Source organism: Egretta garzetta, unplaced genomic scaffold, assembly GCF_000687185.1.
Source record: "Egretta garzetta isolate BGI_Z169 unplaced genomic scaffold, ASM68718v1 scaffold206, whole genome shotgun sequence".
Taxonomy (NCBI): Eukaryota; Metazoa; Chordata; class Aves; order Pelecaniformes; family Ardeidae; genus Egretta; species Egretta garzetta.
Window position 1 is genome coordinate 2,795,153 of NW_009259984.1, and position 18,067 is coordinate 2,813,219.

An 18,067-nucleotide genomic window follows, 5' to 3' on the forward strand; every position below is an offset into this window, starting at 1 on the left:
CGGCCTGCGGGGATTTATTCCGGCATTTTTGGTTGTATTGCCGGAGGTGTTCCAGCAGCGAGGCTGTAGGTCTGGCCTGCTGCAACTGTGTTTGAGGCCATTCATGTTATTTCCCCCGAAAGAAAACAAATCGTGCCTTCCGTTCCCGTGTGTGCGAGTATCATCAACGTAATCCTCATTCTCTTGATCTGATACCCTGCTTTTTTACCCCCCGGTTTCTTTTTAGGTAAAAATGAAGACCAGAAAAGGAGGGAGATTTAAATCTTCCTTTAAATTGAGACAAAAAGGCATTGAAGTAATAGGAAAATGGAAAACTGTGCAAATCGACCCCAATCTATTTGCTGATGAGGAGTTCAGAGATATAGTGTGCTTGGAGGAGCTCACAGAGTACAAGCTAGTAGGTTCTTCCAAAGTGGGGAAAATAAAAGAGAAGAAGAGAAAGGCTGAGAGTGTTTCCGAAGAAGGCAATGAGGAGGACGAAGAACCTGTTGTCCCTCCCAAAAAGAAAAAGAAAAACAAAGATTTGAGAAGCAAGCCAGATAAAAGCGATGATCCTAATGCAACAGAAATTGATGTGCAGGTTGATAAAGAGGCAAAGTATAATAAAATAATCGAAGTGGCAAATTGTGAGGAACGTGGGCATGCGGCTGAGATCACTTTGAGCACAAAAAATGCTCCAAAGAAAAAGAAAAATAAGGTAGCTAAAAATAAGGTTCCTCAAGCTCAAGAAGCTCTTCCATCAGTAACTGCTTCTAAAAAAGTTAAAAACTGGACAACAGAAGTTTTATCTGCCTCAACTGATCACAAAGCTGATGTGTCTGCATGGAAGGACCTGTTTGTACCTGAACCAGTGTTGCGGGCCCTGAGCTACCTGGGGTTTAGTGCTCCAACTGCCATTCAAGCCTTAGCCTTGCCTCCTGCCATCCGGGATAATATGGATGTTCTTGGTGCTGCAGAAACAGGTACAAATCTGTTAAACCGGTTGTATATAGCTGGGAGCTTCCTATCTCCCCTCTTTAAATGCAGGTTATCGTTATGAGATTTTGTGCATGGCAGAAACAAGCTTTTCTATATATAAATGCTGCATCTTCTGCATATCCAACATATTAATAATTATTCATTGTGAAGTGTTAAAACTTTGTAGCTTAACAAAGACGGGACATTCCATCTTTACAAAGTACAGTGTGCAAAGCTTTGAAGTCTCAATGGGTTTTTGTGCTTTTGACAGAAGTATCTTTTTCTGTTGTTTCCCAATTTGTTTCCTATTTTGGGAACAGTCAATACACTGCAAAGGGCAGAATTACTGAAACAGAGTCATGTTCCAACAGCCTAACTTCTGTGGATGTCCCATGCCAAGGCAAAGCAGAGAGCCAGGTTCCTCTGAAGATGATTCAGTACTAGCTTGGAGTGGTAAATAAATACTAGGCATGGTGTTAGGCATTGTGAATATGGCCTTTGTCGTGGCAAAACAGGCCCACCCTGTGCCCTGTCTCTGGGCTTGGCCTATATGTTGTCACCTGCCCTTCTCGCTGCTTGTGCTTGACGTGTTACGTTGATCTGTTAACTGGAGAGGTACTGTCTCTTGTCTAGCTTGTGATCAGCTCATGCCTTTGTCTTTGAGCATCACTAGCCTTTATGACATTTCTTAGAGCTTCTGTTTTCCTTAAACAATGCCATGAAATCTCAGACCACTGTTCCCCCTCTAACTTCTTTTGCTGCTCATGTGTGACAATTGACTCACTGCACACTGGGCCATGAATCTGCTTTTCGGACAACACTCATACATTTGAATCTTTGTCTTCTTTAGCAGTGCAACATTTTTTCCCCATAAAAACTAAAAATAGGAAGCACAGTTGGAAGCTGCCTTGGTTTAAAGGCTTCCGTTGCATTCTTTTCATCTGTTCCGGTTGCCTTATCTCATTGCTTGTGTTGTAAAGCCATTTACTGCTCTTGAACATGAAGGTATAATAACTAATAAGATATACAGTCATTTGCATTTTTATTTTAATTAGAAGCTAGGCTGGTGCCATTAGCTTTAATAAGATTAGAAAACCCTGCAGGGAGTGCTTTTGAAAATGGAACTGAAAATTTAAATGGGTTTTTTTGGGCTGCAAAAAAGTGTCCTTTTGGCAGTGCTGGAAAGCACACCCCTCTCTAGCTGCAGAATGGAAAGCATGGCTCGTGGCAGGTTGTGTTGTTGCTGTCTAATTTTGCATAATCCTGAGGTAGTAGGGCTGTGTTTTGCTCGTTTATTTTCTTTCCATGAAAGAAAGCCAGGTTCTTTCAGAGAGCCTAGCGGGTTTTCAGTGTTCCTGTAAAAACTTGAGAGAAGATGTGGACAATTGTCTGTTAGGAAGCACTGCAGCTGGGAGAGGCTGAAACTCTCCAGTTCTTTTTTAGTACAACCTACAGCTTCCCCTAGCATTGGGCCTGGGGGAGGAAGGTGACAGGTGAAACAACTTGTGGTGGGTTGACCCTGGATGGATGCCAGGTGCCCACCAAAGCCACTCTATCACTCCACCCTCCTCAGCTGGACACGGGAGAGAAAATATAACAAAAGGCTCCTGGGTCAAGATAAGGATAGGGAGGGATCACTCACCAATTACCATCAATGGGCAAAACAGACTTGACTTGGGGACATTAGTTTAATTTGTAGCCAATCAAATCAGAGTAGGATAATGAGAAAAAACACCTTCCCCCTACCCTTCCCTTCTTCTCGAGCTTAACTTCACTTATGATTTCTGTACCTCCTTCCTGCAAGCAGCACAGGGGGGTGGGGAATGAGGGTTGCAGTTCATCACATGTTGTCTCTGTCATTCATTCCTCCTCAGGGGGAGGACTCCTCACATTTTTCTCCTGCTCCAGTGTGGGGTCCCTCCCACAGGAGACAGTCTTCCACAAAAGTCTCCGACATGGGTTCTTCCCATGGGCTGTGGTTCTTCATGTACTGCTCCAGCATGGGTCCCCTCCATGGGGTGCGGTTCTTTGTGAACAGACTGTTCCTGCATGGGTCCCCTGTGGGGTCACAGGTCCTGCCAGCAAACCTGCTCCAGTGTGGGCTCCTCTCTCCATGGGTCCACAGGTCCTGCCAGCAAACCTGCTCCAGTGTGGGCTCCTCTCTCCATGGGTCCACAGGTCCTGCCAGGAACCCGCTCCAGTGCGGGCTTCCCATGGAGTCACAGCCTCCTTTGAGCATCCATTTGCTCCAGTGTGGAGTCCTTCATGGGCTGCAGGTGGATATCTGCTCCACCGTGGACCTCCATGGGCTGCAGCGGGACAGCCCGCCTCACCATGGTCTTCACTGTGGGCTGCAGGGGAATCTCTGCTCTGGCACCTCGAGCACCTTCTTCCCCTCCTTCTTCACCAACCTTGGTGTCTGCAGAGTTGTTCCTCTTGCATATTCTCACTCCTCTCTTTGACTGCAGTTGCACAGGGCTTTTTCTCCCTTTCTTAAATATGTCATGCCAGAGGTACTAGCACTGTTGCTGATGGGCTCAAGCTTGGCCAGCAGTGGGTTTGTCTTGGAGCTGGCTGGCATTGGCTGTCTCGGACATCGGGGAAGCTTCTAGCAGCTTCTCACAGAAGCCATCCCTGTAGCCCCTGCTCCCCCCTGCCCCGGCTGCCAAGACCTTGCCACGCAAACCCAATACACAACTATTTGTCTTCCCTTTCTGGTAGCAACGTGGCAGGGAATGGCAAAGTTTTGATATGGCAGTAGATCCCTGTGGAGATCAGATGCAGGGAATGTCCAGGCTTCTTGTTTTTGCAGTGGATCTAACCAGTTCTGTTCATTACCATGTAGAACTAGTGAGGTTTTTGGTTAAGGAACCAAATTTTCTCTCTGTAAAATCTTACAATCTATTAGGGTTTAAAAGAGCGTGAATTAGCTTGAGCTGTCATATCTGGAGGTATCAAGATACACTTCCCTCCTGGTTTTGCAGGCCTGGCTATGGTATATGATCTGTGTGTTGTGAAGATACCGTGCCCTGCGAGGTGATTATTTGTTTAATTTGTGGGTGAACCTAGTGCCTGCACAATAGTGTTGATTATCACAGCCATAATCTGGGTGGGTGCAGTACTGACATTTGACAGATTGCATTACACTTCATTCAAGATCAGCAGTGTTCTTCACCTCAAAAACAGGTGTCTGGTAATACAGAATACGCTTATTGTATAAGTGCTCTGCAAATACTGATTATAAACATTTTCTGCTTCAAGTGCAGAAGTCAGAAGAGACCTCCCAGACATGCAGAAAGGTGGGGAAGTGGATACAAGGAGACTTTGCAGCAGTATTGGTCAGGATACTGGGCTTAGCTGTTTATTAACTAATACTAAGGTTCTCCTTCTCTTCTTCTGTGTTGCTGAATTTGGCAAACCGTTACGGGTTTGTGATACGGACAAATGGTGCTTAAGGAGTTGAGATGAGATTTCCAGAGGGCTGCTTCCCAGCAGTGGCCTATTATAGGAATGGTGTACAAGTGTCTTGTGCTCTGGATGCTGCTTTTGTGATCAATGAACTGATATTGATGAGAACCTTAACTGGGGTGGATGTACTACCAGGCTTCTCCTAACATGTTTATTAGTGACAGATAGTTCAGAAGAGAGTATGTGGCAGGGATGTGACTTACAGTTTGGTACAGCGAATCCCTTAAATTAAAGGTAGCGGAGCGTTTTTGTATTTGACAATCCCCGTCTCTCCAAAGTGGATTGTCTGTTTTAAATCACATTTATATGTTTTGATTATAAACATGTGAGCTGGTAATAGATCGTGAAATTAGACAGTGGAGTACTTCAAAATACGGTTTCTTAGAAAGTCTTAAACACAGTACTGTAAATTGAAGATGGAAGCAAATCCTTCAAGTACATTCCAGTTTGTCCTTGGCCTCATTTGGTATTCCTTTATTTGGAGAGCATTGATCAGAACTGTCAATTAGGGCATGGTATTCTCCTTACGGGCATACAGTTCTTTAAAAATATCTTGGCTGCAACTGCAGCTTTTAAAAACCACTTTCAGAACAAATGAATCTGCCTGACCTGCTAGAGATTGGAAAAATACCTGTTCCCCAGGAAGTATGCTACTGGTGACCTCAAGCTGATGTATAAAGGGAACAGGAGAAAAGATGCCATTGCTGCAAGTTTCTGCACTTTTAAAAAGATCAAGAGTTTGTGTCTGTTACAACTGTATGTTTTAAGAACAGTGTGTGATTGGCTGTTGCTTTTCTCATCTTCTCAAATAAATGACTTGTCGGTCTGTATTATTATTCTTGTTTGTTTTTTTAGGAAGCGGCAAAACGCTTGCATTTGCAATTCCAATGATTCACTCTGTGCTGCAGTGGCAAAAATCAAATAGCTCAACAACCAGAAATGACAGCGTTTCTAAAGAGTCCCATCAGCATCATGATGAAACAAGATGGGAAAATGAGGATGAAGCAGAAAAACTAACCCATCAGCAGGTTGAAGATAGTGGAGATGAAGATGATGCATCTTTCACAACAGGCTGTGTGAAGGTGCTGGAAAATATTGAATTTGATTCCGGTGACAAGACGCATGCTGTTGGCTCCCATAAAAAGAGACCTCTTTTAGGACTGGTCCTTACTCCCACAAGAGAATTAGCTGTACAAGTCAAACACCACATTGATGCAGTTGCAAAGTTTACAGGTATGTAGACCCCATGGGCCATGTCCCAGTTTACGCTGGGTTTGAATCTTGGCGTTGGTGTTGAGCCAGAATGTGTGCTGCAGTGTCTTCCACATCATAAAATTGGGGTGGCTTTTGAAAGGTTAGGGTTTGTATCAGTAATATTTGAGAAATGCATTAAGATTCTTCAATGAGATGCATGTAGAAGTAAACAGTTTATGTGGGATATTTTTCTTCCTTGAAATAGCTATTGGCTCATGCTTTAGCAAAACAGAATCAGTACTAGATACCCAGCCACAGCTAACTTTGTCCTGGTTTTGGATGATGTAGGTTATATATAAATAAACATTTCATTTTATATATATATGTATTTTTAATATATATATTTCATAATTTCCTTTTTTGACAGATAGATAGATATAGATACATCTATAGATACTATTTTGCTTACCTCACAGCAGTCAGGCCACAGCATATTGCTGGGTAAGATGCATGATGAAGTCCATCCTGTTTCTTTTTCTTCCAAACCAGAGGTCTGTTAAGTTAATGATTGAGGATGTGAAACGAACTGTTCAAGATGGGGAGAATTAGGAAACAACTCCCCACTTCTCCAATAGTTGTAATTGTTTATGTATTGAAGAGGATTAAGTAGCACAGTGAACTGCTTTTAAGCATGTCTTCCTTTGGTGTCTATACGTCCTGCTGTGCTCATCAGTCTACAGCTGATTACAAGGCTAATTTTAACTCCTAGCCTTAAATAATCAATCTATGTCAGTACAGTTCTGATAGGAGCAGTGCTATTTGTGTGTAAAAAATCTGCTGCCCAGGTGATGTATAGTTGCTGCAGCAGGAGGGTAAATATGTTTTCATGTGGGCTTTCTTTATTGTCTCAAACTCACTTTGAAAAAGATCCCCACCTGGAAGCATGGGATTCCACAAGTAGTGGAAGTAGGGAATAGAGATCTGTGGTAGCTTGGATACTGGGGAAATCTTACGCAGTAGCATTGAGTTTGTCATGGGTCACTGTATTCTTTAAGAAGTAGGGTGAAATAAGCCATGTGTGGAGTCTGTACTTCCAAAGCTAAACTCCTTTTAGTACCTAAGCAAATTGCTTAAAGCTCACTTAGGGTCTCTGTGCTGCTGCACAGTCCAGAGAATCATTAATTGGGAGGGAGCATTCTTGTTGGGATTAATCCATAGCAAATGAGCAGTTATTAGCAAGACAAGCATTTCTCAGTCTTATTCTTGGAGGGGCCTTCTGGTTATTCATAACAGTAACATGCTTGTTGACGCAGACATAATTGACAAAACCTGAGATTCTGAAGTATGGGTAAACAAAGCTAACAGCTACGGAGGACATAGATGATTCTTCCTGCTATTGGAAGACAGGTCCACTAAAAGAAAGACTATTTTTGACGTCTTAACTATAATGAGGATTTTTCTGCAAAATTGAGGGTGTTGCTGCATGTTCAGTAATATAAACCCCCTGAAGTTTACTGGCCAGAATGCTTGCTAAAAGTTGTGGTGTAGACTTTTTAAAATGCTACTTTGAGTGGATGTATGTAAAGACGTTCACCGATAAATTAGTAAGATAAAAACTATTATTTATATGTTCTAGGCATTAAGACTGCAATTCTAGTTGGAGGCATGGCTGCACAGAAGCAAGAACGTGTACTGAATCGAAAGCCAGAAATTGTAATTGCAACCCCAGGCCGCCTGTGGGAATTAGTTAAAGAAAGACACCCACATCTTTCAAATCTTCGGCAGCTCAGGTAAAGGTGCCTTTTAGACTAACTGCTGGATACTGAACTGGGCGTCAGTGTATACTGATTATGTTTACTAACTGATTAAATAATTTAGACTACGTAAGATCACTTACTTATTTGCCAGAGTGTTTTATTGAAATGCACAGGGGTTATATTGATGGAAGGAAATGTCAAGTAAAGCCAGTAGCAAACCCCTCATTTTTCCTTTAGAGATCTGATTCTTCAAAAAGAAATGTGGAAGGCTGCTGTAAATACCCTGGCATACCTCATGTTCCTTTGGGTTTTACATGCAGAACTTCCCTTACGTTTTTGGCTGGAAAAGTTCTTCTGAAATGTATCAGATCTGTATTTATCTGCACAAGTGTATTTTTATTGTCTGTTTTCTATTTGACAGGTGCCTTGTGATTGATGAAGCAGACCGAATGGTTGAGAAAGGTCACTTCTTAGAGCTGTCTCAGTTGCTGGAAATCTTAAATGATTCACAGTATAACCCTCAACGACAGACTTTTGTTTTTTCTGCCACTTTGACTTTAGTCCATCAGACTCCCACAAGAGTTTTACAGAAGAAGAATGCTAAAAAGATGGACAAGAAGACCAAACTAGAATTGTTAATGGAAAAAGTAGGAATAAAGGGCAAACCCAAAGTGATAGACTTAACAAGGAAAGAGGCTACTGTTGAGACTCTGACAGAAACCAGAATCCACTGTAATACAAATGAGAAGGACTATTATCTCTACTACTTTCTTCTCCAGTATCCAGGAAGAACCATGGTCTTTGCAAACAGCATAGACTGTGTAAAACGCCTCAGTTCTCTCCTCACAATCTTAAATTGTGATCCTCTTCCTTTGCATGCCAACATGCACCAAAAGCAAAGGCTGAAAAACCTGGAAAGGTTTGCTGAGCAAGAGAGGTGAGCTGATTTTCTACTTCCTAGTAGAGAAGAAAAGAAATTGTGTAAAGGGTAGTGGGGAGAGGAAACAGCTCTGTTAGAGTAGGAGCAGGTTGGGGGAGGTAGCTGGGGATGCGAGTCCCCCATTAATAAGCCCAGGTTATTAATGATTAAGGATGAGGATTCACTGGGTGGTGAATTGGACTGAGTTCAGTGGAAGACCACCAAGATGACCAAGAAGCACTTGCTCTGCAAGGGGAGAGGCTGAGGGCACTGGGTTTCTGTCACCTGGGAAAAAGACTTTGTGGGGACCTAATGGCAGCCCTCCCATATCTTAAAAGAAGGTTATCAAGAAGATGGAGCCAGGCTCTTCACAGTGGTGCCTGGTAGGTGGATGAGGTGCAAGTTGAAACGAGAGATTCAGGCTGGGTGTAAGAAAGAGCTTTTTCTCTGTGAGGGCAGTCGGGCATTGGAACAGGCTGCTTGTTCTTGGAGGTTTTCAAGGCTCAATTGGATAAAGCCCTGAGCAACCTGGTCCAACCTTATAGCTAATCCTGCTTTCAGGAGGAGGTTGGAGTAGAGACCTCCTGAGGTCCCTTGCAGCCTGAATTGTCCTGTGGCCTGGCAGCTCATTGCTGCTGAAGGAGCTGTCACTTGTCCTGTTTTCAGTCATATGCTCTTATAACCATGTTGCGCACCTCTGTGCCCTAGCTCTGCAGCTCATTTGATCCTTCTGCAGGTTGGTTCATCTCACTAAGCCATCAGAAAACTAACCACTTTTTGCTGGGTTAGGGTTTTGTGGGTTTAGTTAGCTGAATTAGCTTCCTGAGGGTCAAGGTATCCTAGAGCAAGGCTGTTGGTGCCTTTCAGTGGGAGCTGGCAATCAGGTTTACCCAGGCAGGCTTGTTACCTGCTGGCTTTGGGACGGCCTTTGGGAGGAGGTTGGTGGTCTCACTACTTCCATAATGCAGAAGCCTCACAGTTTAGTCCTGCTCTGAAGTGCTGCATGCTGTCTGATGATGTGGGAATTTGTAGTTTGGCAATACTCAGGCAGGGAGAACAGAGATTGAATTGCCGTGAGAGATCTGCAGCATCCCTTGGCAAAATGTAGTATCAATACCATTGGCCTAAGCCAGACAGGACATTTGCAAAGACTGCAGATTTTCAAGGCAAGAAGAAATCTATGGACTATCTATCACTGCCTCCTGCAGATTGAAAACTGTAGAATTTTCCCTGTTTATTTCAGCTTCAAACCTTGTAGCAATATAGAGTATGCAGTCAGCTGCCATAAAATCTTAACAAATTCCCGTTACCTACAAGTAACACGTTTCAGTTGCTGGGAGTTTTTTTTTAAAACTAATTGTTCCATACCTTAGGGAGACTTTCATCTCTGTAGTGGACTGTTTATGTAAAGGAATGACTTTTTTGAATAGTTCTTCATTTCTAGGTGTAATTAGAACAGAATCCCTCCCCTTTATATTTCTAGCTTTTAATTTAGTGATAGAACTTGGGTGGAACTTGGTAGAAGATATTTCAGTCCCAAAAAGCTGTTAATTAAATCTGTAATGTTAATAACATGATTTTTCTCAACTGCTGAAATTTGCAATAACCTTTCTGTCCTGCCAAAAGATCAACTGTGTAGTTAATGGTATGGTCATATCAAGCTAAAGATATTTTTAAACCCAGCCTGGGCAGAGCACTGAGAAATGGAATGAAGGGGAGCATAGCCGCCTGCCAAGTGGTTGGATTTGGTCATTGAATAGTGATTTGCGCTAGTGTTTCTGTGGACTGGGAGAGAATAAAAGCATAGGAAACCAGGATCCAGCAAGGTAGTGAATTTCAGTATTAGTAACAGAATAGACCTGCTGGAGGTAACATTTGCATTTTTTTTCTTTTACTTTAAGAATTGCTGTTTCAAGACTGCCTTGGATGTAATACTGGGTATCATTTTCTGTAAGGGCAAACAAATAGCGTATTTCCAGCAGATGATATAGTACAAATCTGTTCCTTAAATTGCTGTGGTAGAATTCTAGGTCGCTGTATTTTATGTTCCTTAGCAGATGGTTTCCTTTTCAATTTTATGTTCATTAAACGTTATCACTTTCTCAGCTGTGTCCTCCTGACAACAGATGTTGCAGCTCGTGGTCTTGATATTCCCAACGTGCAACATGTCATCCACTACCAGGTTAAATATTTTTAATGTTCTTGCTTTTACTATTTTGGTTTTGAAATAAGCTTTTGCTGATCCAAACCCTGAACACTATAAAGCTGTGATTCTTGGTCCTGTGTATAGTATAGTCCTGAGTATAGTGATGTAATCATTATTAACTGAACTGTCCTGTAGTGATTTGTACTTAAGGATCTCATTGCTGCAGTGACTGACTGGTAGGTAGCACTTCATGAATGTGTGATGATATATGAGGAATTAGATCACAGATATGATTCTCCTTGCTTTTTGCATAACTTTGATATCCAAAGTTGTCACATGACTCAGCCCTCTAACTCTTCTCTGAGGACGCATACAATTTTTTTCCTGCTTTGCAAATGGAGTGGCAGAGGGTCAGAAGTTAGGAGAGACTCACAAAGGATTATGCAAGGAAGAATACTGGACCAGAGAACAAAAAGTGTCTCCAGACATTATCTTTTACCTTCAGCTGTGTTATATGCAATGTACTACATGTATATAAAAACGAATATTCTTTGGCAACCTTTTGGCCAAAGCCTAACAGGCTGCTGCTAGCTTTCCATGGCCAGCTTCATGTTTTTTCTGAATATTTGCAGGTCCCTCGTACTTCTGAGTTGTATGTACACAGAAGTGGCAGAACAGCCCGAGCTGCCAACGAAGGCCTTAGCCTATTGCTGATTGGCCCTGATGACTTGATCAATTTTAGGAAAATTTATAAAACGTTGGAGAAGAGTGAAGAGCTGCCATTTTTTCCAGTTGAAACCAAGTGCATGACTTCTATCAAGGTAAAGAAACAACAATCTCTTTGCAGCCTGAGTAGTTGCTTGCTTACTTATGTTATTTCATTATCCATTACGTTCTTTCCATGTTTCAGGTTAGATTTACCCTTCAGGACATGGATTTGAAAATGAAGTTAATCACAGTTTATCTTTTTTTAAGCAATATTTGTGATTTTTCCTTAATAACTGGCCCAAGAAAGGTGTTCAAACATAAACATCACTTAATATTTCTTGCACATTGTTATGCAAAGCTTCTCATGACTAGATTCCCAAAAACAGTGCAGGGAAGCGAGTATGTTTTGTGGCTGGGGAGCTGGGATGGCTCTGTTAAGTACTTTGCTTAAAGCCTCTTGTGTTAGGACTAGAGAGCCATAGCAGGTCCAGGGATCTCCAGTGGTCTTCATCTGCCGCTTCTCAGTGGAAGTAATGAGTTGTCTGCTTTTCTAAAAGTTTCTCTACTGTGAGGCCACAGCTGCCACTGAACCCTGTCAAACCAGGTGTGTTTCCTTGTTCTAGGTTATTGCCCGTTTTAAGGAGAATTCAGTCATTTACTAACTCACAAGATAGCCAATTCTTAGGATATACAAAACAATATATTCTAGAAAGCATCTAGTCACCACAGTACTTCTTGAGTAAGAGGCCATTTCATGTCTCAGCATTCTTTTAACAGTTTGGGTGACATCAGCCATGTACAAATGGGACATATTTAAATACTGCATTTGAAAGGAATCCAGCTGCATTTGGAGTGTCTGAATATTGCACAGTCATTGAAAACAGGAGAAAAATGCGAGCAGTCAGATAATGCAACAGGTACCACCCTTAAGGTATTCTGGTTCATGCTTATCCAGTTGGCTTGGACTGAGCCCAGGGTCTACCCTAGTGGCAACAGCGGTGTACTCACCATGAGCATAATGTCAGCAAGTTTCAAAGCCCAGGCTTGCTGCAAATGAGGTATTTAGCGTAAATCTTTCAGGAGATGCAGCTTTCTGGAAGAGGAAGAAAATCAAAGAAATGCTTCCACAAACTCGTTTTTCTCCTCTTAGTAGTAACAAAGAGAATTTGAATTTTTTTCCCCCCCTATCTTTCCCCCCACCTCCCTCTACCCACCAAATGTTTTCTGGTTACTGAAAGAAATCTGTTGTTTTTAAAGTGTTTCTTCAGAGGTCCCTTCTGTGTTTCTTGATGAGTAGTTCTTGGCTCTTATCATGCTCTGTCAATTAATGGGCAAATAAATATTGTTTCCACACTTAAATTTTCCTGCCGCCATCTCACAATCTTCTATGTATAATAGTGCTCTTCTCCCCAGAAGAGATGTCTTTGTAATTGTAATTGCAGGACTCTGGCCTCCTAGGCCCTACCTAGGTCTCATTTACACTTTGCCCTGGGCTTAATCACAAAGCCATTGTAGTTTGGACTAATAGTGCTGCCGGTTCTTTATGGCTGTCCCTTTGTCACACTCCTTCCATGGTGCTGCATGCCTTCATTCAAGTTCAGGAAAAGTGTGAAGATATTTCACACTTGAGAGGAATAGAATTGGTGAACCAGGGTAGAGAAGAGACCAAAAGAGGACTCAAGTTTTACAAAGATGGAAAAACTATTACAATTTCTTGTAATGATCTAAGGAGAAGTGACTGACTTGTTTTATTAGTCAACTGCAAGTGTAATTTCCTCTCTCTCTCAGCGTGTTAATTATCTTGGCAGTTTTGGCTGGTGCTGTTATTTTGTAGCACCAGACTATTCCTTTGGGGTAGTCCGGGTGTCCTGCACAGGGTTTGTTTTATGCAACCACAAGCACATTCCAAACGGCAGAACTTGCTGCTGAGTTGATTATTATTTACTGTCAGTGCAGATTTTGTTTCTGTAATGAATTAGGTATTTAAGACAGCTTGGCCCAGCTGGAAGGCTGCAGGTCAGGCTATGTTTGCTGGACATCTTTGTTCCACCTGTGGGCAGCAGGGAAGAAGGACAGAACATTTTGTCCTGTGCCTGAACAAGACCAGGTGCATTTCTGAAAACATGAGTAGCTCCTTCCATATGGCCTACAGGAGCTTACTTCTTCAGAGTGGGATGAAGCTAGCAGCTGCCCCTTATTGCTGAGACTAGTAACTGTAAGATCCAGCTGTACTATGTAAATATGTAACTTGGAAATGATCGGTATCTGAATCACGATTTGTCCTTGATGTCTCTGAAGTGTTTGTAATGATTTGTTTAAAGAGTAAGGAGTTAACATTCAGGCATGTTTAGTAGTTGAGATGTTTTAGAAGTCAGATTCTATCATGAATGTAAAGAAGGGGAAAATAGCAAATTATGACATGTCTTTATTACCTGGACCATCTGCTGGGACAGCAATAGGGAACAAAGTGTCTCTATATCTCAGTTGTGTTGTAATGCTTGCGTGCTCTCAAACACTGATTCTGCTGAAGTGCCCCACATTTAAACCTGTTTGTAATGTCTAAAATGTACTTCTGTTGCAGGAGCGGATGAATTTGGCGCGGCAGATTGAGAAGGCAGAATTTTTCAACAGTCGGGCAAAGCAGCACAACTCCTGGCTCCAGCAAGCTGCAGAGGCTCTTGAGATTGATCTTGATGATGACATGCTTATGGGCAAGTAGAAATGCTTGTTTATGGGTCTGCTTAGTTGGTCCCATAGCAGTGATGTCCAGAAGAAGCCCCACCATGGCAGAGGAGTTCTTAAAACCTGCAGGGCAGAGAGGGAAGGAAAGGAGTGTCATTACTTAGTATGTGGTGCTGCGGGTGTTTTCAGGATGATTGTGCAATAGGTAGTGCTGGAACTGAGGGAATGAGGTGTGACAACTCTGGCAAGTTGTAGGCAAGTCCACATGTCATAGGACAAGAACTGTTTAGCTTCTGGCAAACTTTTTAGGGTAATCTAACAGCCTAGTGTGTCCTGCTTGAGTCTTGTCCCCTCTGTGTCAAAGAAAAAGCTGGTTCTCCACTTCTGCTTACCTCTCCCACCTCCCTGTAGTCAGGCAGCAGGACAGGAGCCTGGCAACTTTGGTGGGAACACCCAGGAAACGCTAGCAAATGCCAAAAATTATGTGAGCCTTATGTAGGTTGAGTTGTGTGGGCTAAATGGCCAATACTTATGTTCAAGTTGCTAGGATTTTTGGTAGTGTGTTAGAAGTAATTTTTTACGTTATTAAAATTAAATGTTCTGCAGGCTGTGCCTGAGAGAATGTGTAGGGCTGTGCAAGTACAGGTGCCTATTAGTTCAATGCCATGAAGCTTTGTACTGCTTAGATGCACTGTAATATGCCACATTTTGTTCAGATTTTAGGAGCTGAAGGTATAATTTCCTACCAGTTCTTTGAAGGCATGCTGCGTAGGGGTGCTGCCTGGGTTACTTCAGCTTAAGCTGGCTCTAACCTGTTAGCCACTAAATATGCAGATGCCTTAATTTTGAAGCATGTTCAGCTTAATTTTTTTCTTTCCTTTATTCATGGCTGGACTAGCTTGTTTGCTTGCAAAGTGGTTGAGAACACTAATCGTCTCTGTCCAAACTGTTCAGGAGCGCTCTCTGATAATTAGCACTCTGCTGTCTTGTTTTGACATAATCTGAGTATGCTGTGCTTTGAAATGAGTTTCAAAACAGCACATCCAGTCCAAGTAAGTTGTGGCTCTCAAGTGAAGCACTTTGTAATTGCCACTCAGAATCTTGCCAGATTCATGCTTTAAAATGTATTCAGTCTCCGATTCTTCCATAGTTTGTTGGAGACCAATTAAATCTCAGTCATTCCTCCCGTAAATGAATTGCCTCTTAAGCTGTTACAAAGGATTTAGTAATGTCCTTTCAGTTGACATCACAGAAATGTTGATTTTGTTTATTCTCTCCAGTCCAGGCCTCTGACCATATAAACTATCCCCGGTCTTTTCTATCTCCTTCTTTCTCCTATGTTATTAAATCTGAGTACCTCATTGTTTTTTATGTATTAAGGAGGAAAGGGCTTCCTGTTTTACAGGTGCTGAGATGAGGCATGCATAAAGTAACGAAATACACCGAAGAAGCTTCTGCCTGAGCTAGAAGCACTGGGTTAATAACTTATCTTCTGGGCCCCCTTTCCTTTTTTTCCCTCATCTGTTCTGGGTTGCGAGCCAACTGAATAATTTAGCAGAATGATACCGGGGTATAGTTACTCAGTAGTCAGGATTCTTCTTGATCTTGTTATCTTGGGGACAGCCTGGGTGATCTGAAAGTGTCACAGATGACTGGAAGACTGTATGGGAGTTGAGTGACCTTGTTAGAGAGAGAAAGATACGATTAGCATCTGCCCCTAGCACTACAAAAGCCTGGTGAAGGAGGCCAATGCAAGTTCTTCGCTTGTTGTAACGTTCCGTGTCTTTGATTTCTGCCCCAAGGAAGAAAAGCTAGTGAGCAAGAAGAATGCCAGAAGCAAAAGATGCTGAAGGGGATGAAAAAACAACTAAAACATATGTTGTCCCAGCCACTGTTTAAAGTCCTTATGAAAACCAAATACCCAACACAGTCTGGAAAACTACTCCTGCCTCAGACATCAGCGGGTATTTCAGAATCTGCTCTGGGTACTGTGTCCAGACAACAAGCCAAGAAGAAGAAATCGATAAAACTAAATTAGATAACTCAGCAAGATCACTCTGCAACAGAAGCAAGGACAATCCTTATCAAGACTGTCAGTGCTTATGGAGGAACTCAGCTAGAAGACATGTAGTATCAGAGGATGTTGCCTGTGTTTTGGTTGTGCAGGCACAAAGCAAAATGTTGATTTAAAGGGCTCTGTTAACAGGCAATTAGTTACTGTTGAATCTTGTTTTGGATCTTATTTCCTTATGTTCTTACTTTTTTTTTTTCTTACTCTGTATTAATAGAAGTTAATTAGTTTTGAAATAGTTCTGTTTATTACTCCTTTTTGTGAGATGGGTAGAAGTTACTGGATAAAATTCACTGTGGGCATACTCTAATGATAAATCTTGATTTGAATTTTAATGTCCTTAAAGGAAAGGGGAAAGTAGGCTGTATACAGTCTGAGTACAACATGAGCTGGTGGTAACAGGAGGTTTGGCTTTTACTGCAGCCAGTTCAGTGAGAAAGGCAGCAAATACAGGTAGTGTTACCAGCAGGTCTACAATCCTGCTTATGGAAATCTCTCCCAATTTTCTTCCTCCTCTGATAATATTTCTCTGTTCTGTTCTCCACTGGGTCCCAATTCCCTTAGTCCTGTGTCATACGTGTTTTAGAATGTGCAAAAAAAGTCAAGGTGGCAATGGGCCAGGACTGACCTTCGGAGATGTGTAGATTTTTAAGGAGTAAGTGTTGCTACTCAGTGTTCTCTTAATTAATATTTGGAGTTAAGTTTGTATTTGAAAACATGTTAGAACCGTCACCTTTGGAAAAGGTGATGATGTTGTGAAGTGTTACTTTTGAAGAGTGCTTCCCGATAATTATGCTTAATCATTTTAACCTGACCTGGGCAAATAATTTTTAAAACTATTTTTAAAATTCTGTCAGAAAAATATATTTTGATTTTTTGTTAAATTATATCTGCTATAAAACCTAAAGCCTGTGTTTGTTTTTAGTCACCTGAGATTTCTAAATTCCTCATAGCTGATGCCCTTTGCACCTAGCAGGCAAGGAGAGGGGGAAAAGCACCTGAAAGGTAGGACATAGCAATGGGATCTGTATTGGTGGGAGCAGAAGGAACCCTCACCTGCCAGCTCTACATCGGGCTGAGGTTTTGTCTCATACAGTATAGAACCAGTGTCACTGCCATGATTGGAGGCATCAGTTTACTCAGCTAATAAAAGCGAAATTTTTCTATGGAGTTAGGTGCCCCTTCCAGCCACTTGCTGGTTGTGTGAGAATAGCAAATTCTTTACTCTTTCATCTGTGTAAATAATTGAAAGCCTCCCCCACTCCCTCATTTCTCGAGGGCTTTTCTCTTGCTTCCTTGCGTTACTGAAGAAGAGCTGCGACAATTTAATCATAAGCATGCAGAGCTTATCAGTTACATATGAAACTTGCATTGCAATGCACTGTTTGGCTCATGCCCTTCAGAGTAGAGGGGGGAAGTTTTGGGGAGGAAGAGATGGTAAAGTTGTTTCCTCACTCATGCGAGAAGATGACACATCTTTGGAGTTAATGTGACATCTGAAAAACAAAAACGAGAATTTAAAGAAAGTTCCTTGTAAGGAAAGCTGAAAAAAGGAACTGAGCAAAGGCAAGCATGCCCTCATTCCATTTCTGTGCCATTTTAATCACATTCTTACATTATGGAAAGGAAACTTGCGTTGGTTTTGCATCCCTGGAGGGACTGAAGACGAGGTGGGCCTTTTCTGCATCTTGTGATCTATTTCTGCTTACAATTCACCAGCAAAATCAAGGCTGGATCCTGACTCAAGCTCTGCATCTCCTCCCTTGTCTGAAAATCTGCATAGGAGGTAGGACAGTTTGAGCAATTTCTAATTCACAGAATCACAGAATCGCAACGGTTGGAAGGGACCTCAGGAGATCATCTAGTCCAACCTCCCTGCTAAAGCAGGTTCTCCTAGAGCATGTTACGCCGGACTTCATCCAGGCGAATGATCCACGTGATCATGAGGAGAACTGAACCAAGGGACTGAGTATTGTTATTTCCTCTCCATCATTGCTGTGAAGATTTTCAGCTGCTTCTGTTACCCTGTGTTTAACAGCCTAGTTCTCACACTCCCACCCCATTGTCTTGCTGATTCCCCCCAAGACAGAGCATGACACTCCTGCCCTCCTCCTCGCCTTCTTCTTGCTCGCCTGTGGCATGCTCTGCTGCTGGTTTTCTCCTGC

General features: G+C 42.2%; 1 protein-coding gene across 1 annotated transcript; it reads left to right on the forward strand.

Annotated features, from left to right (window-relative positions):
* The first annotated feature begins 39 nt into the window (after positions 1–39).
* On the forward strand, positions 40–17,436 carry DDX24 (DEAD-box helicase 24). Its single transcript, XM_035896014.1, has 8 exons — positions 40–962; positions 5,281–5,658; positions 7,256–7,409; positions 7,798–8,313; positions 10,402–10,477; positions 11,074–11,262; positions 13,731–13,860; positions 15,634–17,436. The coding sequence occupies exons 1-8, from the start codon at positions 233–235 to the stop codon at positions 15,867–15,869; spliced, it is 2,409 nt and encodes an 802-aa protein (XP_035751907.1). The 5' UTR covers positions 40–232; the 3' UTR covers positions 15,870–17,436.
* Positions 17,437–18,067: the final 631 nt, after the last annotated feature.